This window comes from Ascaphus truei, chromosome 13 (assembly GCF_040206685.1).
Source record: "Ascaphus truei isolate aAscTru1 chromosome 13, aAscTru1.hap1, whole genome shotgun sequence".
Taxonomy (NCBI): domain Eukaryota; kingdom Metazoa; phylum Chordata; class Amphibia; order Anura; family Ascaphidae; genus Ascaphus; species Ascaphus truei.
Window position 1 is genome coordinate 234805 of NC_134495.1, and position 27696 is coordinate 262500.

General features: G+C 44.8%; 1 protein-coding gene across 1 annotated transcript; it reads left to right on the forward strand.

Annotated features, from left to right (window-relative positions):
- The first annotated feature begins 247 nt into the window (after positions 1–247).
- LOC142464668 (mitotic-spindle organizing protein 2B-like) lies at positions 248–25520 on the forward strand. The gene is made up of 3 exons (XM_075568029.1): positions 248–570; positions 10662–10810; positions 23810–25520. Exons 1-3 carry the CDS (start codon positions 386–388, stop codon positions 23965–23967), a joined length of 492 nt encoding a protein of 163 aa, XP_075424144.1. The 5' UTR covers positions 248–385; the 3' UTR covers positions 23968–25520.
- The last annotated feature ends 2176 nt before the right edge of the window (positions 25521–27696 follow it).

A 27696-nucleotide genomic window follows, 5' to 3' on the forward strand; every position in this document is an offset into this window, starting at 1 on the left:
CAGTATCTGTATATGGGGGCGGGCATTTTTCCCAGCCTGGGCCTATCGTCCCTAATGGGAAATCAGCCGCTGCTTTTAGTGCAAATAATTAGTTTTTAGAATCAAATGTTTTTTTTTCTAGCAGCGGACCACAGCCTGTGATAATGTTCTAGGCAGGGAGCGCGGAACTCATTGTCTGCACGTTCCTGTTTCCAGGCGGGCCAGTTTAATTGAACGCAGTAGTAGCAGTTCGTTGCTAGGCAACGCTGAGTCGCCGTGACGTCAGCACTGGGCGGGAAAACTAGAGGCATCTTCTGGTGTGGGATTTCTCCGTGTGTGGGACGGTGTTCGGTCTATCACCTTCCTCTGTTTCTGGGCGGGGGGTGGCGGCTCGGGCTTCACCGCCATGGCCGCGCCTCCGCAGGGAACCGGGCCGGGCCTGGACGCGGCCCAGCAGACCCTGGTAGTCACGGTGAGCGGCTCGGTGCAGAAATACGTGGCGAAGAAGAAGAAGGTGCTGAACGCTGAGGAGGCTGAGCTGTACGAGTTGGCTCAGGCGGCGGGCATCGGCATGGACCAGGAGGTGTTCAAGTAAGTCCCAGGCCTCTGGGTGCCGACAGAGCGGCCTCCGGTACAGAGGAGGCACTGGGCTAGTGAGGGTACTAAATAAGGTGACCAGCTGTTTACTGAGCCCCTGAACTATGGGGGCATGTTGTGAACTTAGACAATTTGCATAGATCAGGGCTACTCAATTTCCTGAAGGGGTCTGATCAGAAACAATTAAGTAGAAGGGCGGCAGCAGTCATGTAATATATATATATATATATATATATATATATATATATATAGTGTGTATATATATATATGTATATATATGTGTGTATATATATATATGTGTATATATATATATATATATATTTGTGTGTATTTATTTATTTATTACAGGCATACCCCGCATTAGGCTAAGGCCCCGCTCCCTCAGTCAGCGCGCCCGCACTGCAGACAGGCGGGGCGCTGACAGACACAGACCGCGGTCTGTAGGGAGCTGGAGTGGGAGAGAGGGGCGTGGTTTAAGCGGAGGGACCCGCTAGCCCCCTCCACGCGCTCGGGCTGCAGGAGGGAGCTGCTGCGGGCTGCCCTACTTACACGCTGACACTCAGGCACACACACACTCACGCACACAGACACACAGACAGGCACTCATGCACACACACACACACACACACAGGCAGGCACTCACGCACTCAGGCACACACACACACTCACGCACACACAGACAGGCACTCATAGGCACACACACACACTCACGCACACACAGACACACAGACAGGCACACACACTCACGCACACACAGACACACAGACAGGCACTCATGCACACACACACACACACACACAGGCAGGCACTCACGCACTCAGGCACACACACACACTCACGCACACACAGACAGGCACTCATAGGCACACACACACACTCACGCACACACAGACACACAGACAGGCACACACACTCACGCACACACAGACACACAGACAGGCACTCATGCACACACACACACACACACACACACACACATACACATACACACACACACACACAGGCAGGCACACACATACACACACATACACACACACACACACACACACACACAGACAGGCACTCAGACACACACACACACACACAGACAGGCACTCACGCTGCTTTCCCTCCACACTCTCCTCCCCGCTCCCCGAAGCCTCCCCTCCTCCCGAAGCCTCCCCTCCTCCCGAAGCCTCCCCTCCTCATTGGCTCACAGCCACACCACGTGACGCGTCGCCGCTTGGGATTACAATTCTCTTGAATCCCCTAGCGGCTGACGCGTCACAGCGTGTAGTGAGCTGTGCCGTGGGGGAGGACTGGGACCGGCTCGGGAGGATTCCCCGGCTGGTGGGGAACGATCGTGCGTCCGCCCGCGCCGCCGGGCGCAGTGGGTCCCAGGCCTTAACGTACGCAATGGGACCGGAGTGTGTATGTAAAGCGAAAATGTACTTAAAGTGAAGCACTACCTTTTCCCACTTATCGATGCATGTACCGTACTGCAATCGTTATATACGTGCATAACTGATGTAAATAACGCATTTGTAACAGGCTCTATAGTCTCCCCGCTTGCGCACAGCTTCGGTACAGGTAGGGAGCCGGTATTGCTGTTCAGGTCGTGATGACAGGCGCATGCGTTAGCTACCGTTTGCCTATTGGGCGAAATGTACTTACTCGCGAGTGTACTTAAAGTGAGTGTACTTAAAGCGGGGTATGCCTGTGTGTGTGTATATATATTTCTGCCGCCCGCTCAGCGCTAGCGGGGACTCAGCCTAAGCTTATAGGTGACCATGTTAAATGGTTTATGAAGCAAAAGGTGGCACTGTGTGCTCATTTGCATGTCATTTACCAGAATCCCTTGCTGCACTGGAAGTGCTATGTGCTGGGGGATAATAGTGAAAGGCAGGGTTGCAGACCTGTCTAAGGCCGTGCTTATAGTGCTGGCAACGCGACCGATGACGTCGCCACCCGCGAAAGTTGTAATTTGTTTTTTAGTGCCGGTCGCCAGTGACGTCACTAAAGGGGGCGGGCCGCGCAATTTGATTGGTTTAGAGACAATCACATGTGGCGACTGTCTCTAAAAAATGAAATAGACCGGGCTACCAATTTTTCAGACACGACGTCGCTCCGTCGTCGTCATGCTTACTATAAGCGCTGGCGATTGAATCGCCGTCGCGGGTACTATAAGCGCAGCCTTAGACATGCAAATGAGCATACAGTAATATTTCCATTTGCTATATGCTTTACTGTGGAGGTTTTTGTCACTTTTTTTTATTTATTTTTATTACCCACCTTAAGTGTGTGTGTGTGTGTGTGTGTGTGTGTGTGTCTCTCACATTGTGTGCTCATTTGCATGTAATTTCCAAGAATGCCTTGCTGCAGTGGAAGCACTGTATGCTGGGTGATAATGGTGAAAGGCAGGGTTGCAGACCTGTCTAAAACTTGTGAATGTGCTCACAAGCGATATTCTTTATTGGCTATATGTAACGGTGGAGGGTTTTTGTCGCCTTTTTCACCCACCATAACTTGTGTGTGTGTCATATGTTACCAGCAACAAAGAGGCAACAGCACTCACGATTGTATTAGAAATATGACACAGAATCAACGTATCAATCCACACAGGGGGATCTTCCTATGGGGAAGTGCAGCGAACCAGTGACGGTAAGTGACTAATATACTATACTGTACTTACACTCAAGTGCAACTGAACATTCCCAACAATTAAAAATCAAGGAAAATGCAGGTGAGCTACATGATTTAATACAAAGCAATATCAGCTGTGCATAGGTCCTGCTGCAACGCTTGGTCAGCTCACGTGACTTCAGTCGGCTTAACAGAGCGTCCTAGGTCACCATAGCGACCGAATAGCGCATGCGCACTTTGACCAGCCTATTACATGGCAAAAATGAATCCAGAGACGGATCACTAAGAACTCACCAGACCAGAACTGTAAGGGTCAGAAGTACCCCTGAGAGTGAGGGACACGAGTACTGTTGTAGAGTCCCAACGCATTAGATATCTTGTTGGTACTCTGAGCATCCTGGGTTGTCATGGTAACTAGTCCAAAACCGTAAACACGCATGCACACTGAAGACAAAAATTGTATGCAGCCTGAGGTTAAAGTGCAGTAATAACACACCAGACAAGTGAGTGAGACACAGTGGGGTAATAAAGTCAATGGAAGAGGCATACATTTGGCATAAATACTACTCCTTAAAGGAAGGCTACGGTAATATAAGCTTATAGCAGACAGAAATCCATATGAGATACATCAGACAGCACAAAAGTCAGGATTTGTACCCAGGTTCTGTACTCTACGGCTGGGATTTGTTCATATCCACGGGCAGCCGGTTCCATTATTGCTTTGATACATTTTATTACATTTTGAAAAAAAGGACTGTTTGATATGGAAGAATTTGCAGATGTTTCGGATATCTTTGGAAATATCTCTGAGACATTGGGCTACACGGATGCTGAAATAGCTGAAATCAGATATTCTCAATCTGTGGATGCGGTATTTGGACCGGAGAAACCATCCGATGTGTATAATAATTTTAATCAGACTTAAGAAAAGAGAGGTAGACTTCTACTTGCATGCAGTAAGACTTTCACATTACCATAAGGAGAAACTCCTTCCCTGTGGTTTAAGGATTAAAAATCAGCCTACAATTGGATGTAGTGATCCGGATTTCTGCAAAAAGTGGGTTGCTATACTCCATAAATGCTCCTTTGACCTCACATTTTGGTGATTTGAACAGTTAGAGATAATATATATTATAGGCGTATGTAACAGTTGCAGACCAGATTAAAATGTGAGACCACTTTAGTTTTGAAAGAACTTATACTGGTGGTGGCTGTGAGTCTCCAGTAGATTGTTCCAGGTTTGGAGGAGGGGCGACCGGATACTTTGCTGAACCTTGGGACCATGAACAGTCTTTTGGAGTCAGATCTCAGATAAGTGCTGCATGTGGTAGGGGTGAGGAGCTTGTAGAGATAGACGAGTAGCTTGCCCAGAAAGTATTTGAAGGCAAGAGAGGAAAGATGAACTTTGCGCCTAGACTCTAGTGATGACCAATCTAGTTCTTTGAGCATTTCGCAGTGATGTGTGTTGTTGTTGTTGCATTGGTGAACAAAATGGCATATTGAATTGTAGAGGGTATCAAGTTTGCCAAGGTGGGTTTGGGATGCCGACCCGTAGATTGTGTGTGTGTGTGTGTTTGGTGAAAAAGGCAACAAAAAACCTCCACCGTTATTTAATTTCATGCTTTATTCGATCAAAGGATCCAGATGGTAAAGTGTTAATAAGCTTGGTCTCCCATGACAATATATAAAATAAATAAAGAATATCACTTGTGAGCACATTCACATGTCTTAGACAGGTCTGCAACCCTGCCTTTCAACCATTATCACCTAGCATACAGTGCTTCCACTACAGCAAGGGATTCTGGAAAATGACATGCAAATGAGCACACAATGTGTCACCTTTTGCCTGGAATATCTATTCACGTGGAGCCCATTTAAGCAAATGCATCGCAGTACACACAGCTTTTAAGCACAGCATGGGACAAGCAAAGCAAGTCAAACCACTCACAGACGTGTGAACAAGCTGTGTAAACGGCGATGATATCGTAGCAAGGAGACTGGAATAGCCACACTGACTATTATATATAATTAAGGATTTCCCGGAGCTTCAAGAGAAGGCTGAGGTGTTCAGATATCTCCAGCTAAAACATTTTACCACAACAAAGCACACGAGCACATCTCTGGCTGTTGAAACATATTTCAAAATGCCATATACCTCAAGATATTTGAGCAGGTGTTTAATTTCAACCATTTATAAGCTTCTGCTAGATTTTTCTGTAAAGACTGTTGATATGCAGCGATGGGAAGAGGAGATGGGGGAAGTCCTGGAGGTTCAGGTATGGTCCGATATATGTGAAGCGGCAGCTTCCAGTTTTATATGCACAACCATAAAAGAAAATGCGTATAAGATGCTGTGTCGCTGGTACCTTACACAAACAAGATTACATGCTATCAATAACAGTATATCTCCCCCCCCCCCTATGTTTCAGAGGCTGTGGGCAGAGAGTATCCTTTTATATGTTTGGTGGTCCTGGCCAGTTCTGACTCCCCTGTGGTGGCAAATATTTGACCTCATCAACTCCCTAGGAGATATGATGGTCCCTGACCCATGGCTGGCCCTATTAGGCAGACCCCCTCCTAACGTTCCCAGGCACAGATATAAATTCGTGCTACATATCTTGCTGGCCGCTAGATGTTCTATCGCTGCGTGTTGGAATAAGCAGACTAGCCCGGGATTACTATCCATCAAACGTAGGATATGGCATATCCTGAAAATGGAGCGGGTCACGGCATATCCAAGAGAGAAATCCCATAAATGTGCTCGGGTGTCGGAACCATGGTTGTCACAGGAGGGTGGCGTGGGGCTCGACCCAGAGCTAGCAAGGCTGTAAAAACTGTTCTGGTGCGGAAAGATCTAAACGGAGAGGAGATTCATGAGATAGGAATGGGACGAGATGCTGAGATGTACTTCTGAGAATACTGTTAATTCCCCCCCTCCCCGCGTTAGTTGTGTTCTATCCCCTATGGTTGTCCCCCCTCCATCCCGTGAGTGACTGACGTATACGATTTCTGTACCACACTACAACTATGAATGTTAAACGAATGCCGATGTACTGTTATGCTTAACAATTTTCCCTACCCTTCTTCCCTTCTGTACCCCAATGTTACAATAAAAAATCTGTTTAAAAAAAAAAAAATATGGGTACAGGCGGGCCCCGCTCATGCCGAAAAGCGCAACCGGCAATTTTTGGCTTCTGCGCATGGACGAACTCGTTCTGCGCATGCACAGACATATCGCCCCCTTGTCGGTACCGTCGTATTGGCGGATCGCCGAGAAGCGGGGCCCTACTGTATAAACTACAAACCAATATTCCACTTGTGAGCACATTCACATGTCAGACAGGTCTGAAACCCTGTATTTCCCTATAGTCTCTTGGCATAGCATGCGTCCACTACAGCCAAGGAATGTGGGTAATGACCTGCAATTGAGCACACCGTGTCGCTTTTTGCTTCTTGTCCATTTTTAACACGGACCCCTATAATCGTATGCCTCCCACATTACACAGCTTTTAAGCACAGCCAGTAAACCTACTTGTAGACAGCTATTCAGACCTTTTTGGGTCTCATTAGTGTGAGGTTTACTGGCTCTCCAATGTGAAACACACTATATCAGAAATACATTTTCTGTGGGAGTTGCATTTATTTTTTAAACAATAACTTTTCCAATTATGCTTTTTTTATTACATAGTTACATAGTTGCATAGTAGATGAGGTTGAAAAAAGACGTACGTCCATCAAGTTCAACCTATGCTAAATGTAGACAACCGATACTTTATCCTATATCTATACTTATTGATCCAGAGGAAGGCAAACATAAACCCCAGTGTCATAGCATTGGATGATATCTCATAAGGGGAAAATAAATTCCTTTCTGACTCCAATAATTGGCAATCGGATTAATCCCTGGATCAACATCCTTCCCATGTATACTTCTTTGGTATATCCCTGTATACCTTTGCTTTCTAAAAAGATGTCCAACCTTTTTTTGAACAAATCTATTGTATCTGCCATCAGTCTTCATGGGTAATGAATTCCACATTTTATCTACCCTTACTGTAAAGAACCCTTTTGTTATTGTATTGTAATTTAAAAAAATCAAGATACCATGGACACTATAAATATTCATCTCGTAAAAAGAACAAAGCTGCAAAAAAGGACATTAGAGACTATATTTCTCAGTTAGAAAAATATCACATTGGTTTATGAATATATATGCCAGATATCATGATTCCTTTTTGATTATAAACAATAACACCCAATGTGTTTCATCAGCACATCGGGCTTTTTCAAGGGTGTATCAGTGTAAATAGTGATGTAGCGCCAATATTGGCAAATGAGTATTGACTTGTATTTTCAGCACAATATAACATTACATTAGCTCTGTGCGTATCTTTAGGCGCGTTCTATAGTAGGTGCGGGCGCCTGTGCGAACACGCGTGTCCGTGGCACACACTTTGTGTGTAGTGGTCTGTGCTACCGGGAGTGACAGGTTGTATATGTGTATATTTTTTAAATTTAAAAAAAAAAAAAAAAAACACGTTGGTAAAAGAATAACATTTTTATATACATACATACACCGGCGGTAGCGGCGCAAAAAACTTCCTTTTTGATTCTTCCCCGCTTTCGCCCGGCTCCACGCTCACTGCCGTGCGCGCTCGTGGCCCTAGCATACGATGGCTGGCTAACCACAGCCAATTATAACTACGGCGCACCAAGAGCACCCACTATATTACGGGCCTTATACATGTGTAAATCTGTGTTTGTTTAGATTGTGTAGCCTTGTGTGTTGGTGAATTTGTTATATGAGATCCGTTGTATGACATTAGGGAGCAGTAGCTATTAATGGCAGCGAGCACCTTTGCTGCAATGTGTTTCTGTTCCTCTGGCACAAATGGGCTTTACTATAGTTATAAATAAAGGGGTTAAGAATCTCTGCATCCTTTAATTGTTCTAGGTATTGTTTAATTTATGTTTCTGGATTCACTCTTCATCTCGGCTGGCACCTTGCCGGGCTTTTACCCCATTGCTACTATGAACATTAACCCCTTTGTTGCAAAAGGGGTCTGCAACGCATTGTTTGCAACGAACAACCATCTCAAACGTCGGTGCCTTCTTTTCATCCGTGTGATCAAAGTGTTATCGGGCCAACAAATCCTTTTTGTAGAAATGTTTTTTTGGCACCTCATGCAGTATAATAAAAACTGTACTACTGTGTGTTCTGAGCTTTACTGACATATTTTCTCCACATACTCCTCATTGGTTGTATGTTTTGCAGAAATAAAATATTGATGTAGAGCCTTTTGGGCTGAGATTTTTAACACCTCAGCCATAGGGGCCAGCGATCCTAGGCAGCAAAGGGGTTACGGTGTATGTGGTATTTTATTGATTTATTTAGGGATGGCAAATTTAGAAAAAGCCCCGAGGTAAAATTTAGCTCCCTGACCTCCCTCCGCGCTTACCGGGTGGTCGTGGGTGCCGCCGGAGGCAGCGGTGAACCCGCCGGGAGAACGCGAGGGTGGGGGCCAGAGCAGGGAGCAGATCGGAGCTGCGGTTGCCGGGGACGCGATCGGGCCGTCGCTAGGGCCGCGATCGCGTTGCCACCGGCTCGGCGGCTAGGAGAGAGTGCGCCGCCATTGCGCGTTAGTTCGCGCATGCGCAGTAGGGCAAAAGCGCGCGATGGGTTCCCCAGTGCAGGGAGAGATCGCGCGAGAGTAGGGAAGGTAGGAGAGAGAGTGAGGCGGCCATTAGGGGTTCGCGCATGCGCGAGGGAAGCGCGCACGCGGCCCCAATGTATTAGGCAGCCCCTGGGAACTACAATTCCCAGGAGGCTTAGGGAGGCAGAGGTCAGGTGCTCCCTAGTGGCCAATAGGGCTGAAGGAAGCTCAGCCCGGGAAAAGAGATACATTTCCCGGGCTTTGCAACAGCAGTCAGGAAGGAGCAGAGGAAGGAGTAGGAAGGGTGCAGGGAGCTCGTGGCTCCTGCATCAGGTAAGGGTTCTCCCTAGATCCCCAGGCAGGCCCCAATTCCCGGGTAAGGGTAGGGGGTAACTGAAGAGGGACGCCTTAGCTAGGGAGGTGACCCTTGAGTGTGGGAAGTGCTGGTTTGGTAGTGCCACAGCGGAGAGTGCTGTGGGCACTGTCAAAGAGGCACAGTGTGCTAGCAGTGGGATTGCTGCGGGATCCAGGTGGCTGTGTGTGATTGCAGCTGTCTGGGTGTGTGTCGCTGCATGTGCTGTGCGCAGTGCGTGCAGTGTGTGTGCACGGTGTGAATCCCTGCAGGCTGACAGTGTGAGCTGAATGTTGGCTGCAGGTGTGTTAGGCTGCTAGGATTAGCAGATACAGTTGAGACTGGGTAGCTAGGGGAAGGGGGGCGGTTATTGTCCACAGGCCCTAGGAGTTTTCCCCAAGCCATCCCAGGTTGCGGTTCTTCAGGGACAGGCCCTAGGTTAGGGTTGCTGTCGCTCTAGCAGTGGTTAGTGATTGGGATAGCGGCGGTTGCTGTTCCCACGCGGTTGGTGTTGCCGTGGTCCGGTTGCAGTTCCCGTTGAGCGGTGGGACCCTCGCTGGGGTCCACCGGCAGAGTACCTGGAATAGGATCAGACGGACGTCTGACCCTTTTAGAAGAAAGTGTGTTGCGGTCCCGAGCATCGGAGTGCTCGGAAGGTATCTCTGAAGTAATATATGTGCACCAACTGGGCCCTAGCTTAAATAGTGACTGCGCAGTCACCCACGACCTCCGTAGGAGTTACGAGACATTGGGTGTGGGGTGATCACAGGACACTGGGTGGGGTACACCAGACATTGGGTTGATGTGATGCGGGTAGAGCATCTGGTTATGGTTATGTTATGTAATGTGTTATATGTGTGTTAAGTAAAGAGTTAGTTATTGGTTATCGTATCTGAGTGTTATTGTATTTCTTACTCAGGGCTATCTTTCCTAACGGGGGATCCTGGGTAAGTGGAGGCGCTGCACCAAGTAAGGGTAAGGGTTTTTCCCCAGGCTCCCAGCTAGCGGAGGCTCAGATCTCCTGGAGCCACACAGGTTATGCAGTACCAGTAGTCCCTTAGAGCAGGTGTGTTACAGGGAAAGGGACCGGTTAGACCACGAGGGGCCAATGTGGGATTGGGTGGGTCGGCCGGTTCACAAAAAGGGCTACAGGGCCAACAAATCCTTTTTGTAGAAATGTTTTTTTGGCACCTCATGCAGTATAATAAAAACTGTACTACTGTGTGTTCTGAGCTTTACTGACATATTTTCTCCACATACTCCTCATTGGTTGTATGTTTTGCAGAAATAAAATATTGATGTAGAGCCTTTTGGGCTGAGATTTTTAACACCTCAGCCATAGGGGCCAGCGATCCTAGGCAGCAAAGGGGTTACGGTGTATGTGGTATTTTATTGATTTATTTAGGGATGGCAAATTTAGAAAAATTGTAAACCTATTTTTATTATTATATTGACAGAATTCTTGTGGATTTATTAAAAATGAATGTAGCCCCCTTGGCTGTTTTCCAAATGCTGAAGTCAATGTGTGCTGGACATAGACTAACGGATTCTGCTTCTGCTGAGATCAACACTTCAACAATACCTCCTAGCCATTCTGATGCAAGAGGTAAGGAATCCATTTTTGGATGGTTTACTGTTGAGAAGTGAACATGAGTTCCTAAAAGCCCCTATTTGTATTTGATTTGCTGATACTTTGTGAGTACAACAATTGTAAGATTCTGTGAATTGCGGCTGTAGTGGCAATAACAAATCCCAGATCTCGCCCTTCGGAGGACGTGGAATCCCTGATCGCGGCGGCCTTTTTTATTTATTTTAATCACAATCCCGGTTATAACGCGGTATCATTCTGTGGCCCCCGAGCACTGCGTTATAACTGGGTTCAGCTGTGTATATCTATATCGTCAATTACACTAGGAATCTGACTTTAATTGAAGTTCTTGCGCTAGTCAAAGTGGTCGTTGGTAATAAGTGATGTTTTAGAGACACAGAAATACCCCCCTCCCCCCCCATACATGGTATCTGCGCCAAATGACGCTGCGGGATAATGTGCCGGCGGAATCCCGGTAAGTGAAGTGTTGCAGAGGTCTCACGCGATCCCCCGGCATTTAATTTAAATGCCGTGGGGATGAGTGCAGGTCTTCTGCAACCGCCAGCGCTCCCCCAGCAAAATCTCCCGCGCACCCCTGGTTTACATAATATTAGAGATCAGGTAATCCTAATCAATCACTAAATTGGCCTATTAAATAACTTAAATTGCCAATAAAATTTTCTCAATAGTGTTGTGTTTTTTAATACAAATCCTTCAGTGGGGTTTACTGCAAGTCAGTATGTTGTACCCTTAGTTTAGCTGAATTTGTATGGCAGAACTATATAATGAATGTTTAGGACTTCTCTGCATCATTTATCTTTTGGAACCTTCTTATTAAACATAAGTTGCAAATGCCACAAAAATAGAAAGCTAGAGATGTTGCTTTCAGATACGAAAACACATTCTTGTGGTTCCTGGTGTGATGTGACTGCAATAGCTGGGACACGGTTTGGTGTAGGCTTCTTTATCATGGTTAGTACATTCACATCATCCGTATCTTCTGCACCTTAAAACGGCCTTGGGTCACTTAGCTGATTTCCAGGATTAGTTTTATCATCTGTTAGACCAGTGGTTTTCAACCATATTTTTTTTTGTTAAGGAACCCTAAAATTAGATTATGAAATTCTGGGGAACCCCAACCCTCTCTCCCTGTCTCTCGTGTATCTCTCCTTCCCCCCTTCCCTACTTCTCTTCTCTCCCCAACCCCCTCGTCCCACCACCATACACTCCTTTTCCCCCTTATGCTCCCTCTGCCCCTTACGCTTACACACTCCCCCTCTTGCTCAATCTTCTATACACACACCTCCAACACCTGAATTATTTATTTTGTAAAAAAAAATGTAAGAGAGCTGCTGGCGCTCTTGGGAAAAACCCCTTTAGTGAGGCCAGCAGAGATGGTGCACACGCACCTCTCTTACCTTTTTGAGGCTTCGGTGCTACACTGATCTGAAGCTCCCTCCTCCTGTTGGCCGGAAGTTGAACGTGACCGGGAGAGGAAGGATCGCAGTGACCGGGCGACTGTTTCTGAGCTCGAGCCGCCAGGTCACTGCTGCATGGCGGTCTGCCGCTCTGCAGGGCATGGGAGAGTTGCCCCCGCTTTCCACCCCTGGCGGCCGCCGAACCCCTGAGGGGTGCTCATGGAACCCCGGTTGAAAATCGCAGTTAGACAGTTATACATTGACAGAAGACCAAAATAATTTTCTGTATGTACACAGTAGATTGTATAAAAACGAATTATTGATGCCAAAGCAAAATGTAAATTGGCCATGGTGAAGTAGACAAGCCTTGGGTGTTACAACATAAACTAATAAGCTCTTTCCTTTATATTTATCACCGCTGCTGGATTGTTATGTTTGGTATTTTTTGTTAACATTGCTTTATTCCATTTTTATCAATTATTTTATTGTGATATACGGATATACTTTTATGTAAAAGATACATTTCCATTATAAAGTCTTTAATCTGAAAATGAATATGTTGTAGCTCAAAGCAATGCAGACTAATGTTTCTTCTAATTAGAGAAATTAAAAGGAGACTCAAAGTGTTTGTTTGCCTCCCCTGCCCCCTCTCATTTATATGATAGCCAGCAGTTGTTTAATAGCATTAACCTGCACCTCACACACAATAACATACGTAGAAGCGCACAGTGTTTTGTTTTGTTTTTTTCGTGGATATAAATTATAAATTAGGGGGGGGGGCCCTAAACGACCTCTGTCCCATTTGTGACTTGGCTTTATAATTCTGATAAGCTTATAAATATTTCTCTATTTCCTAAAGGTTGTTTCATGCTTTAAAAAAGAAAAAAAAAGTAACAAATGGGACAGAAATCGTTCCATTTAAAAAAAAAAAAAAAACATTAAAATTGACCAAGATATCTTTCTTCTCCTCCACCCCTCCCCACCTCTCTCTCTCCCTTCTGGGCTTCAGCAGTAACAGGCAGGGAGGCTTCACGGCAACAACCTAAATTCAATACAGTATAATATAGATTTATAATACAACATTTTTATATAAATACACCAATTTGCAAAAAAAAAAAAAAAAAAAATGAAGAATACAATTGCTGCCTCTCAGTATCTTTTATACTTGGATATTTACAATTAACTATTTATTTCCTTTTTATTTAATGTTTTTTATATTTTCAGAATATAATTTTTTGTTATAATGACTAATGTCACTGGTGTCCGTATACATCGGGGGGGAAAATGTGCACACCTAATTTTTTTTGTGCTTTGTCTGTGTTCGGCTAGAAGCAATTACGTATGAAATACACTAGTCTTCAATTAAAGAACATTGAATGTGTGTCATGGTTACTTGCATACATCTCATACATGTGTGTTTTCATGGCAGCAGTTTCAGTGCTTCCTTATAGGTAAAGCTAAGCGAATGTGGCATAGCTCGCTGGTTGTCTTTGAACTGCAGCTTCTTTCCCATGGGCTGGCTTACTGGTGGTGGTACAAAACTACATACAGCTGAACCCCGTTATAACGCGGTGCTCGGGGTCCACATAATGAGACCGTGTTATAACCGGGATCGCAAAGAAAAAAATGGCCGCCGCAATCGGGGGTTTCCACGTCCACCGGAGGGGGAAAGCTGGGATAACTCCTGGGGGGATGGTGAGTTGAGGGGGGGGTTTGCCGGCAGCAGCAAGAGAGGTAGTGTGGTGAATTGAATTGGTGCTGGACTAAAATTAACTATTAGGTGTCACAGGAGCCACCCTCACACTGCGTTTATAAGCGGATCCGCGTTGTAGCGGATCGCCCTATAACAGGTCTCAGCTGTACTTATGTTTTTTTTGTTTTTTTTTCCAAATGGTTTTATTAGGCAGTGATACAGCAAATGTTCGTCATACATATTGTACAGCCTAATACAAGAACATTTTAACATTTTGGGGGAGAAAGAGTGACAACCATGGTTGTCATAGAAGTGGGGCCTTCAGAGAGAAGGCAAGAAGGGGAGGGATTTGGAGGATGGGGGGGAGGAGGGGAAGGGGGGTACCCTCCCTGGGTGCCTGGTTCCTGGTTCAGTTAGTGTTTAGGCTTAATCTCGAAGTGACCTGATAATCCTTATCTGAATATGCGATATCCCTATCTATTGTATGTGGGTTGCCTTCATCTTATAAAGAGTATCCAGGGCTCCCATATTCTATAAAATGTAAATAGGTTTTGTCTAAGGAGAGCCGTCAACTTCTCCATTAGCATCACATCGTTGATCCTCCCTTTTAATAGTTCTTTTGGAGGGGGTGGCTAGTTTCTTCCAGGAGGCCGCTATCTCACATCTAGCCGCTGTAAGAATAAAGGAGATTAATTTCCTAGTTGGACGGTCAATTCCGGTCATTGGCCTGGCAAGTAGGAAAGTCAATGGGTCGATAGGCAACTCCAGGTCGGTGACCTCTTTTATCAAATTTTGGACTTTGGTCCAGTACTTTATAATTTCCGGACATGTCCACCAGATGTGGGCCATGTCCCCTCTATGTCCACAGCCTCTCCAACATAGATCTGATGCCAGGGGGTAAATTTGATTTAATCGTACAGGAGTAAGGTATAGGATTTTATAGATGTTCTCCTTTGTTGTGGTGCATATGGAAGTTCCTGAGGCTGCTATCCAGATTTCGTCCCAAGTCTCTCTCTCTATAGTAATATTCAAATCTGCTGCTCACTTGAGCATATAATTGTGGTTTGGAGGGTCCACTGAACTTTCTAATTCAGCGTATATTTCTGAAATTAGTCCCTTTTGATGGGTGTTGGCTTTGCATAAATGCTCAAACTTGGTAAGAGAAGGGAATTCTGGATTTGGGCATGTTTTTTGGATGAAATGTCGGATTTGAAGATATTTGAATGTATCTAATTCTTTTTAATATTATATTTAGCCCGCAGGTCTTGATAGCTCAGGAGCTTCCCTAGACTTAAGAGATCCGCAATCGCCCCAATTCCCTTCGTTTTTTAATTGTTCGAACAGCTTGGATCCACATCCCGGGGGGAATTTTGGGTTGTTGAATATAGGCGTAAGTTGTGAGCTGGGTGAGCTTAGCCCGAATCTGATCTTACATTTCGACCAGACCTCCCAGGTGTGTGTCGCCGCCTTTAATTTTAGATTATGTGGTTGCTTATCTCCTTTGTCTAAGCTCCAGAGGCAAGCTAGCAGAGAAGGCATTCTGGCATATTGTGACTCTATTTTGATCCAGCAGCACCGATCTGGGTCTGTATTCCACATTACTGCTTGTTTTAATTGGGCAGCAAGGTAATATTTATATATATCTGGGACGCCCATGCCCCCTCTTGATCTTGGTGTCAACAGGACTGATCTTGCGACTCTAGGTCTCTTACCCTGCCAAATGAAGTTAAACAGTCTATTTTGAATATTTTTCAGTTCAGTGCCAGGAACATGGATCGGGAGTGTTTGAAAAAGGTATAATAATCTGGGGAGTATATTCATCTTAATTGATGTCATTCTTCTGATCCATGAAATCTGGTAACCTTCCCACTGATCTGGATATTTTTTAATTTTTTCCCAGAGAGCTGGGTAGTTATCCTGGTATAGAGCCCGATAGTGCCTTGATGCATTTACTCCCAGATATTTAATGCATGAAGAGCACCATCTATAGCTAAAATTCAATTTGAGTAGTTTCACTTCTAGTTTTGGGAGACTGAGATTTAGGGCTTCAGATTTTTCGCTGTTTATTTTATATCCAGATATTTTGCCAAAATCCGCCAGTTCCTTTTGAAGGTTAGGAAGAGAAGTTTGGGGTCTGGTCAAAGATAAAATGATATCGTCAGCGAATAAGGATATTTTATCATTTGTTTTTCCAATAATGATACCCTGTATGTTCGTATTATTTCGTATTTTGGTTGCTAGTGGTTCAATCGTGAGGGCAAATAGAAGGGGAGACAGGGGACAACCCTGCCTTGTGCCATTTTTAATTTGGAACCTTTCAGAGGTTCCGCCTGGGAGTCTAACCGAGGTGGACGGGTTCTGAAAAAGTGCCCGGACTCCTTCCAAAAATGTGTCTTTAAAGCCGAATTTTTTCATGGTATTATCTAGGAATAGCCAGTCAATTCTGTCGAATGCCTTCTCTGCATCTAGGCTCAGTAACATTGCTTTTGAGTCCGTCAAATGGACATGATCAATTATATTAATTATTTTGCGGGTATTGTCCGAGGCCTGACGTCCTGAGACAAAACCAACCTGGTCCATATGAATTAATCTAGGTAGGATGGGATTCAGTCTGTTCGCCAATATCTTGCTATACAATTTAAGGTCATTGTTCAATAGTGAAATTGGTCTATAACTTACGCATTGGGTCGGGTCCTTCCCTTCTTTGTGTATGATGGCCAAATTAGCTGATGACATTGATGATGGGATTGGGTTCCCTTCCATGAATGAATTGAACAAATTTAATAGGTGGACGGATAGTATAGGTAGGAATTTCTTATAATAGACATTGTAAAGCCATCAGGGCCCGGTGTTTTGGAGGTTTTTGATGCCTTCACTGCCGCCGTCAGTTCCTCTAGTGATATTTTGGCGTTCAGCATAGCATTTTCCTCCTCTGTCAGAGAGGGTAAACTACAATCATCTAGATAGTCTGCAATCGCCTCCAAGTCGGCAGTGCTTGAGTTAGCAGATCGGGTTCTCAAGTTATATAGTTTAGTATAAAATTTGGTAAATTCTTCTGCTATTTTTTTCTCGTTATATAATATCTCACCAGATCTATTTTTGATCACTGTTATTTGTGATCTTTTTTGTATTCCTCTTAACTTGCTGGCGAGAAGTCTGTCGGCCTTGTTCCCCTTATCATAATACCTCTGACCCGTCCATTTGAGAGCTTTTTCTACATTCTCTAATTGAATATCCTTCAAATCGTTTCTAGCAGCTGTCAGCAGTTTATAGATTTTCCGGGAGGGATTTGATTTGTGCTGCTGCTCCAGTTTTATAATTTTGTCTGTAAGCTCTTTAACTTAATTTTAACTTTCTTCCTGTGGGAGGCAATTGAGATGACGTTACCTCGAATTGCCGCCTTATGGGCCTCCCACAGGATTGCTGGGGATGAGACCGAACCAAGGTTTAGTCTAAAGTAGTCCTTAAGGGATTTTTTGATCTCCTTTTCTACCTCAGTATGGTTTAGTAAGGAGTCATTTAATTTCCAGCTATACGAGATTAATTTAACAAATGGGATAGTTAGGTTCAGGGTAATGGGTGCATGGTCTGACCACGTAATTGGGCCAATATCAGAGTTAGCGGCGGCCTCCAGAACATTCTTGGTTGCGAGAAAATAGTCTATACGAGAATAGGTCTGGTGAGGGGCCGAGTAAAAGGTGAAGTCCCTTTGTCCCTGATGCTGTGCTCTCCAAATATCCACCAAAGAAAACTCCTTTATAATATCTTTGAATTTTTTCCCCAATCTTTGTGATTGGGTTGAGTGCGGGCGTCCTGGGGTAGATGATTTGTCTTCGGTTGGGTTAAGTGCCATGTTTAAGTCCCCTGCTATTATTAGTGACGACAGATAGTCAGGGTCAACCCCCTCTAGCACTTTTTTTAGGAAGTCTGTCTGATTCTCATTTGGGGCATAAAGGCTAATCAGAGCGATTGCCGATCCCGAAAGTGAGCCATACACCACAATGAATCTACCCTCTGGATCCATTGTTATTTTTGTTAAATTGAATGGAGTGCCCTGACTAATCAGAATAGCAACTCCTCTTTTTTTTACTCTCTAAATGATGAGTAATAACTCACGCGTTTTGGGTGGGTCCTGGGATGTGAAATGCGTCTCCTGAAGAAAGATATCACCACTGGATTTTTTCATTTCTTGGAGGGCCAGTCTCCTTTTTCTATTATTTTGTAGGCCTTTTACATTCAGAGATACCAATTTAATTGTCCATTGCTTGGCCATGATTTCTGTTTTCCCTGTGAAATTTTAAGACCTCTCCCTTCCCACTAGGGACGGTCTGGTTTAGACTTCTGTAGGGTTCAGGTCCTGTGATGCGAGGATCAGTGAACTCTTTTTTTTACTCCAAAATCTAGGGTCGGTTGGCCAGGGAGGGAAGGGAGGGGCTAGGCAAAGCGGGGAGGGGGTCCTGCTGGGACAGTATCAGCAGGATTAGATAAAGAAAGAAAATAGACTTTATCAAGGTCGTAAGGGTTTACAACCGGCCTTAGCTAAAGGCCGGCTGCTAGGGTTTAAGACCCTTGGGGGAGTGGGTCCGGTGTCGACCGTCGGCAGGCAGGGGAGAGGTGTGGACCCTATAGGTATCAAAGTTTCCATCCTTGTTTCGTGTCCTATATGGGTTATGGGGGCATAGCCTATGGGATATAAACTGTAAGATTTTTTTTGTTTTTATTACACCCTTCATGAGACAAGTTACATGTCCAGGGTTGTACTTTGAGGTTAAGCTAGAGAATGGGAAGGGGGAAACAACGAGAGAGAGGGGGGAGGGGGCGGGGGAGGGCAAGGAGAGAGAGAGAGGGGGGGAGAGGTGGGATACAGGAGGGGGAGGCTAGATTGCAGTGTCACAAGCATACAATTACACAGCTTTTCAGGTACTTTTCACACATTTGAGCTCGATAACCCCCTTTTAGTCAGATTTCAGCCGGGAACTTAATTTTCCTAGAGTTACCTTTTGGCTTTGTTAACTAACCTGGAGGGGGGTGGGGAGAGGGAAGGGAGGGGTGGGAGACGGGGGGGGGGGGTTTAGAGGAAGGGGCCGTGTGTGGGTCCAGGGAACACACTCGCGTGTATGTTTCATTAACAATCACAACTTTCTGGTATCTCGTTTTAACCAAGTTATAACCTTGTCAGGTGGGCGTTTCTAGACACGTTTCAGGAAGGAGAGCAGTTCTCCAACGCTGCCTCCAACTTTGTTAACCGGGGAGGAGGAGGGGGGGAGTAGGGAAGGGAGGGTGGGGGAGGGGGGAAGGAGAGGAGGGAAGGAGGGAGGGATAGGGAGGGACCGTGTATGGGTCCATGGACCGCCTTCTTGAGTATGATTCATTGACTCGCAAAACTTTCTGGTGTCACATTTTAACCATGGTCACGCCCAACTGGGCAGGCATGAACATACTTTATCGACGACACATTTTAACTTTTGTAAGTACTTGTTCTTGGGATAGGAGCATGGGTCATTATTCTTGGTCTTGATGTGAGGAGGCTCAGCTCCATCAGTATGGAGCCTCTAGGGGAGGGAGGGGGGGAGGGGGGCCTAAGTAGGCGATATCGTTCATTTAGCATAGTAGGCTAAGACTACAACTTTAAGACAGATATAAAATCTTAAGTATACAAATGCTTAATATAAAGTTAACTTTCAACTTTTCAACATGTGTACATTCAGGGCTGCTGAGTTTTTACAGCAGTGTGGGTAGGCATTCTGATGGGGTGGTGGAATATTTTGGGGGTTTTCAGGGGGGGGGTGATATAGCAGATATTTTATAAGGATATATTAGTAATTGTGAGAAACATTACAGGTCCACTCGGAGAAGGGAAGGTGAGAGGGGGGGGGGAAGGAGAAAGTGGGGGGGGGGGAAGGAGAGAGATGGGGGGGAGAAGGAGAGAGATGGGGGGGAGAAGGAGAGAGATGGGGGGGGGAAGGAGAGAGATGGGGGGGAAGGAGAGAGAGGGGGGGGAAGGAGAGAGAGGGGGGGGGGGAAGGAGAGAGAGGGGGGAGGGAAGAGAGAGGGGGAGGGAGGAGAGAGGGGGAGGGAGGAGAGAGGGGGGAAGGAGGGGGGAGATGGAAGGGAGAGGGGGGGAGGGGAAGGGAGAGGGGGAGGGTGAGTGGAGCACTGTTGAAAGCAATGTACATTATGTAGCCGCTAGCACAACTTGCTCCCCCAAACTGAGCAATACCAAGGAAATAGTGTGATTCAAACGGTTGGGGTCTGCAGCTGCATCTTACTTTCCCGGCGTAGCCACTCGGGGACAGGCGAGGCCCCAGATTGCCCAAGGTCTCTCTCTATATCTCGATCTGTCTCGAGTCAGTCCCCCCCTCCCCTCTCAGCCCCACAACAGACTGTTTGTCCTGATGACCTGGATCGATACGCGTCTTTTCAGTCCTGCCCGGGTCTTCGTGTCTCCCTACTCGCGGGCGGCGTACCTGGAATGGGACTCGGGGTCCGTGGAGAGCAGATCCTAAGCCCACAACCAATCCCTCCCACCCCTCCCTCAGCTCGTAGCCCCGGGTCCTCCGTTAGCCCTGTTATCGCCTGGACGTGGACGTTTCCTCTCGATCAGGGCATGGCTGTGTTGTTGTTCCTTCTGTCGGGACGGGGACGGTCGGATCCCCACTTCACTGCTCTCTCTTGTGGGTCCTTCTGCTGAGCAACGGTAACCAACAGGGCAGAACGGTAAGTGAACGTTTAACATATTTATTTGTTGAGTCCCGCGATCCTTTCTGAGGCACGGAGAGGAGCGTGCACCGGATCGCCAGTTTGGGGTTCACCAGCCTCTTCGTACCAAGCGAGTGGGGGGGTCAGACCCAGCGCGCGGGCAAATTGGTACATCTCCTCGGGCCGCCTTAGGGTCAGGTACTTTCCATTCTTGCTAGCAGTCAGTCTGAATGGAAATCCCCAGCGATACCTGATTCCGTTGTCGCGGAGGAGGAGAGTCAGGGGTTTGAGTTCGCGGCGTCGGCTCACCGTAATCCTGGAGAGATCGTTAAATACTTGAAGGGATTCATTCTCAAATTGAATCGAGTCCTTTTCCCGGCAGGCTCCGATTATTCTCTCTTTAGTGGTATAACTGTGCAAGCGGATAATCATATCTCTCCTGCGTCTGGGGTCATCTGTTTTTGGGCCAAGCGCTCTGTGGGCCCGGTCGATTTCAAGATCTTTTTCTGCAATATCTCCACATATTGAGGCGAAGAATTTTGTTAGGTACGGTCGGAGGAGAGCAGGCGGAACCGTTTCGGGGATATTGCGGACTCTCAGGTTCTGCCGCCTGTCGCGGTTCTCTTGGTCCTCCAAGCCGTCTTTGAGGTGAGAAAGCTCTTCCCCTAATCGGAATATCTCCTCGTCCGCTTCAGATTGATGTTTCCGTGCCTCTCCTAGTTGATTCTCCAGTTCTGCTGTTCTTGCTGTGAGGCCGGTAATGTCCTGCTTCAGGTCCGTGACCACCGCTTTTAGCTCAGACTGCAGTGACAGATGAAGTTTTTCATGCAGCTTTTCATGCATGGATGTTAGTAACTCTTCCAAATAAGCCCGTGTGACCGTCTCCTCTGAGGTAGAGCCTTCTCCTGGCTGGTCCCGTCTATCAGTTACTCCCGTGGCGCCACGTGCGCCAGCGCCATCTTGGGCCTCCACTGTCGGCCCCGGGCTCCGATGCGGCGGGGAAAAGTACTTTGTACCCCATGAGTGGGGTGCTTTTTTCAGCCTGTTTGTCATTGTCTGGTGCTCAGCTGTATTAGGTCAGGTAATTATGTGGAAGAAGTTCGGGGGGAAAGCGCTAATGATTAAGTTTATTCGATAGGGTCCACGGAGCTCTCTCCTCACTCAACCATACCAGGTGACGTCACCGGAAGTCCCCCTGTACTTATGTTTTTAAATGTTGCTAATGTTCCTTTAGTCTTCCTTTTTTATATTGTGACAGGTTTCACTTCGTTTTTTACTACTCTCCGCTCTTTAAAGCCTAAAACAGGAAGAGGGTTAATTTACAGAAGGCAAACGGTCATTTGTGGATCTGCTTCTGCTCAGTTTGTGAGAGATCATCAAAAGTAGGTGGTAGGTTTAAAAAAAAAAAAAAACATTTTTTATGAGAAATAGGATGATTTTTACACATTTATATTTGAATAATAGGAATCTGGAACAAAGTTAAATAATATATAGGTGATGATATCTATTATTGGACCGACAAATAGTTTGCAGTGTGTACAAGCTTTTGATATTATAGGGTTCTTTAAGTAAAAAGACTAACTTGAATGTTCTGCACTAAACTTGTGTTGATCTTAAGATCCTTTTTGACCTTGGACTTGTTTTGATCTTGAAAGCGCTCAATATGAAGATACCCTGTAAAAGCAAATACACAACCTTCTTTTTTTTTTTTTTTTTTAGCAAAGGTGTTTTTAATTTGATTTTATAAAAAGAACCCATTGTTTACATTGCAACCTCTGCTGTTTGTTCTATATTGCTCAGCCTCGCCAGGCAGGACAGAACTGTTTTCCATAAAGACTTCAAAGAGTATTATAAGAGAAACTGTCTCTTCATATGTGCATGGCTAAAGTCCGCTGATTTTAGTGGAAGGAACCAAGTGCAACTTCTGGTTTTGAGCTAATTTATTAGGAATAAAACAGTGACTAATTCTGAAGCAGGGACCAAACTAGCAGGGTGGAAACACACCAATTCTGCAATCTTTGTTAGCTACTTCGCTGATGGCATCACTTTGCAAAGCAATGGTTTGCAGGCTGTGAAGGCGTTGACGCAGTGCCAGATATTTATGCATTCTTAACTCGCAGGGTCCATGGAGCGCCACAAAGACAAAACAGAAAAGTCTTGTTTCCACTTCCTTATTAAACTGTATTTAGGTTCTAGTTAGGACTTGGTCAAACAAGCGTGTCCTATCCTTCCGTAAAACTGTGCATTTTTCTCAAAGTATTAGTTTTACTTGGAAAGAGCATTCAATTCACTGACCGTTTTCATTCTGTCTCTAATGACCTGGTGACTGGGTTATTCATTAAACTGCGATAGTGCTGAGCTATCGCACAGAAACTCCCACTGACTTGAATTAAGCGTGTCCATGTGATCCGTTCTATCGCAGTTTAATGAATAATCCATGTTTGCTACATGTTTGTGCTCCCACCTGTTTCTGCTCGGAAGAAAAAAAGCTTCAAGCGGCAACCCAAGCACTTTTTTTAAAAGTTATTTTTATTTATTTTTAACACCGGATTGAACCAGGGGGTCTTTGGAGCTGAACCCCATTAATTTCCGCTCCGGGGACCACCTGTTTCCGAAGATAGTAGTAGTAGGTGTCGGTAGCTGCTCCGTTAACAGGGATCACATTATAACGGCGTTTCAAAGCTCCTGCGGGCCAATTGGAAGCCGTGATGTCATCGGGTTCAGCTTCCTATTGACTCGCAGGTGCTTTAAACTTTGAAACCCAGCTAACTCGGCCGGATCGGCAGCCCCTACGGAAAAAAGTATCTCCGGAAACGAGGTGTCCGGAGCTCAAATTTATGGGGTTCGGTTCCGGAGACCCCCTACTTAAATCCTGTGTAAAAGAAAAACCCACTTGTATTTCTCGTTTTAATTGGATCCTCTATCCAAAACCAGCAAACACTGGCACATTTTCTTATCAAGAAATGAAAAAAGTTCATCCCTTTACAAAAGGTAAACTTTTTTTCTTTTTTTTTTACTTGGTAACATTTCATGCTTTTACATATTAAAAAGTTAATTTTGATGAACTCTACACATGTACTACAACGGCAAATAGTGTTTCATCTGCCACCTAAAAGGTTAATTATGTTACTTGAGGAACATTAACCATTCCCACTGTGACTGTGTAACCTTAGCATAAGTTAATGCAACTTATTTCTATCACTGCAGGAAGAAACAAACTTAATCTTTCAGCCAATGCCCCCCAAGCTCAAGCAGAACGAAGCGGGCGTGAAGGGTCAAGTCAGCGAGTGCCTCGTCAGCCTAGTGCCAGCCGGGTACAAAAGAGTAGCAGCTCAGGGAAAAGCAGCGGTGGAAGCAGCACGTAGGAGGAGATGTCTACTTGTAAGACTACAAAACCCTGTCTGAAAGACTGGTCGGAGGTTATTTATCCAAACCTACTGGCTGTAAAACTGGTGCAAAAACACTGAAAGTAATGGAGTTTTTCAATTGATTAAATCGCATGCAATGAGTGGTGGTGTTTTTTGTTTTAATAAATCTTCTGTGGTTTCTTTGCCCCAGTTTTGCAACCGGCAGACTTTGATACAAGCCTCTGCCTAATACAGTGACCCATTTTCTGATGCTTCAGCTAACTCAAATGGAATAGGGTAACAGACCTCAAAGTGCATTCAAAACTCATGGTGCTGTAGGAGAGCACAGTCCTGATTAATCATGGGAGCAAATGTTTTGCTATAAAATCAGGCAAGCAAATAACCCCCGTACAATAGGTCCTTGGTTTATATATCTATAATCTCATAAATGTATTAAAGTAGTATGGTAATCGCAGTTTTCACATTAGAACTCCAAGTCATGAGTTTAGTTTTATTATGGTGAATTCTCGCTCAGTCGGCCTGTTTTTCAGTATCTTTTGGAGGCTTGGATAACCAATCATACTACACTAACGTGGTAAAATTAAACTAAAAACCTAGATACAATCTATCATTTAACTTGGGCGCTTATGACAACACAGCCAGGTCTCGGCACCATCGATAACTATCACAATTTGATTACTGGGTTGTGCTATTTTGGAAACTTAAGCATATCTTGTACCAAAACATTTTCTGCTCTTGAGAAAGTTGCATGTGGGATTCTGAACAGGTTTAAGGGCAATAGTGTGACCCAAGATGCAAAAAAAAGACTGTCTTGTTAACCTTGCTGCTTTTGAGGGGGCCTGTTTAATCTTGATTTATGCTGGTGTGAAGCTAAATAGATCTGTGATTTATACTTGTATTCAGGTACTAAGATGGTTGGTAGAAGGTTGGGTACTGCTTAAACGCTCTTGCTGTGCACTATAGCTGCTATTGATAGGAATAAAGGGATTAGTGCAAACTCGTGTTCAAATGATGAAACTGTTACAGAACGTGATTGGCTGACTAGTTTTTATATGCTTTTTTTTTCTCAGTAGCTTTTTTTTGGATGGATAAGTTCCTTGGATATAAGAATGCTGTAGATTGCAAGCTTAATTATTCTGTTTTCTGTTTAGAGTTGGTTCAGAACAGACTTTGTGACTTGGTACAGTGAAAGCCTGATAAACAATGGCTTTGTTTTGGTATTTTTTTTTTTAATTGCAAAGCTTTATTGTATATCATGTACAAAAACTGTAGTAGATGTGCATGTCTTAGAAAAACAACCTTATTTATGCTAAAGTAATACCATTGTGGTTAATAAGCGACTGGATAACTCTGAACATAACCCTATTTCTCTTGGATAAGCTTCAAGGTTAGGTTTGCTAATACAAATGCACTGCACCTATTTATTCCGTTTAATACTTTCCAAATGGTTCAGTGATTCAATAAAACATGATAAAGTAACATTATTTTCATTACTGGCAAATGTTTATTTTGCAAAGTTGAAATGTCTAAATTGAATTATCTGTTTTCAGTATGAATAAAACTACTTGAATAATAAAAGCTTTCTAATTTTGTTTACTTTTGGGGGGTAGGGGTGTTACTGGGAGGCGAGTTTAGATTGTCAACATATTAGTTTAAAGTTCACATCTGGTTTCAGGCAACCTATTCACAGCTGCACGCCGCCCCATGACTTGTGGCAACCCCTTGGTTCTCAAGAGATATGTAAAAAAAAAACATGGCCAGCGGGGGTCACGAATAGATATCTGTTGCAACTTTCTATTGGCTACAAGAGCAAGCACTGAGCTATCTTTTTTTTATTATTTTTTTTACACCGAGCAAGTGCGCTTGTATGGTGGACAAAAGTTTGACCACGTAAAAACGAGAGGTCTCTGAATGTCTTGGGGCCACAGATCAGCTCTGCGAGACCCCCTCCCCTTTGTTCAGGTAAATGGAGAAATAAATTGCAAGCATAGTGAGTTGCTGCTTTAAAGAGCTGTCATTGCGACTGGAGCGCTAAAAAGAGAAAGTAATAGAAAATATGGCAGCCTTTGAGGTTTATTGAAGCTGTTCTTTTAACGTCTGCAAACCACACAACTTACATTTCCTTGCAGAGGCATTCCCCTCTACCAATAATGTCAAATTTTGTTGAATTAAATATATAATGTATGCACATTTTTGTCAAACTGGTTTTTATTTAAAGCTGTGGTACACATTTGAGGAGGAGGTTAAATGTTAGCAAAGGAAATGTACACACGACATTTACTGGTTGCATAAGTATTCAGCCCCATAAGATAGTACTTGGTAGGAGCACCTTTTCCAGCAATTACTGCTCTAAGTTTTTTTGGATAGGTCTCTACTAGCTTTGCACAGTAGGATGGTGAGACCTTTTCCCAGTCTTTATGGGAAAATTGACAGAGTTCTGGTATGTTTGTTGGTGATTGTCGATGGACTGCAAAAGTCTCGCCATAAATGTTCCGTTGGATTCAAGTCAGGACTTTGACTGGGCCATTCCAGAACATTAATTCTCCCTGTTCAACCACTCCAGTTTTGGCTTTGTGCTTCGAGTCATTGTCCTGCTGAAATGTGAATATCCTCCCCTGTTTCAGAGTCTTGGCTCACCCAGGTTTTCCTCAAGGATTCCCCTGTACTTTGCACCATGTATTCTACCCTCTATCCTGACTAGCTTCCCAGTCCCTGCTGAATTGAAGCATCCCTATAACAGGGGGGCGCAACCTTTTTTCCCTGCTGTCCCCTCACTTCCGCATCCTTGCTCCGACGTCACGTTGCCATAGCAACATGGCGCTATTTGACACCATGTTGCCATGGCAACGCATGTGAGAAGCCGCCAGAGCCAAGGTAAGTTAGGTTTACAGGGGCCCTGCAGCTCCCCCGGCACTTAATTTAAGTTCCTTCAGGAAGCGCGCGGGGCCTCAAACTCCGTGCCCCCCCCCGTGCTCAGTCTCGTGCCCCCTGGTTTGCGCACCACTGCCCTATAACATGATGTTGCCACCACCATGCTTGACAGTTGGGATGGTGTTGACTGGGTGCAGTGCAGTGTTGGGCTTGCACCAGACGTAACACTTGGAATTTAGACCAAAAATTCTGTAAAAAAAAGCATATGGGTACTGCAGACATGTAAAAAAAAGGTTTTGTTGTCAGACGAGGCAAAAAAAAATTAAAAAGAACTTTTTGGTCTAAATTCCAAGCGTTATGTTTGCTGAAAATGTGAATTTCTTCCCCAGTTTCAATAGCCCAAAGCACAAAGTCACACTGGAGGGGTTGAACAAGAAGAGAATTAATGTTCCTGAGTGACCCAGTCAAAGTCCTGACTTGAATCCAATTGAACATTTATGACGAGACTTGAAGATTGCAATACATCAACAATCCCCAACAAACTTACCAGAACTGGGTCAATTTCCATGTGAAGAATGGGCAAACATTTCACCATCCTACTATTCAAAGCTATTAGAGACCTATCCAAAAAGACTCATAGCAATAATTGCTGCAAAGGGGTCTTCTAATCTTAAGTATTCTGATTTAAGGGGTTAAATACTTGTGCAACCAGTAACTTTCAATTTCGTACATTTCCTTTGACATTGAACCGCTTCCTCATATAACATTGTTCCGTTTAACCCCTACAGCTTTGAATAAAGTTAACTTGAAGAACTGTGCATGCATTATTTGTAATTTAACATGTGATATTATTGG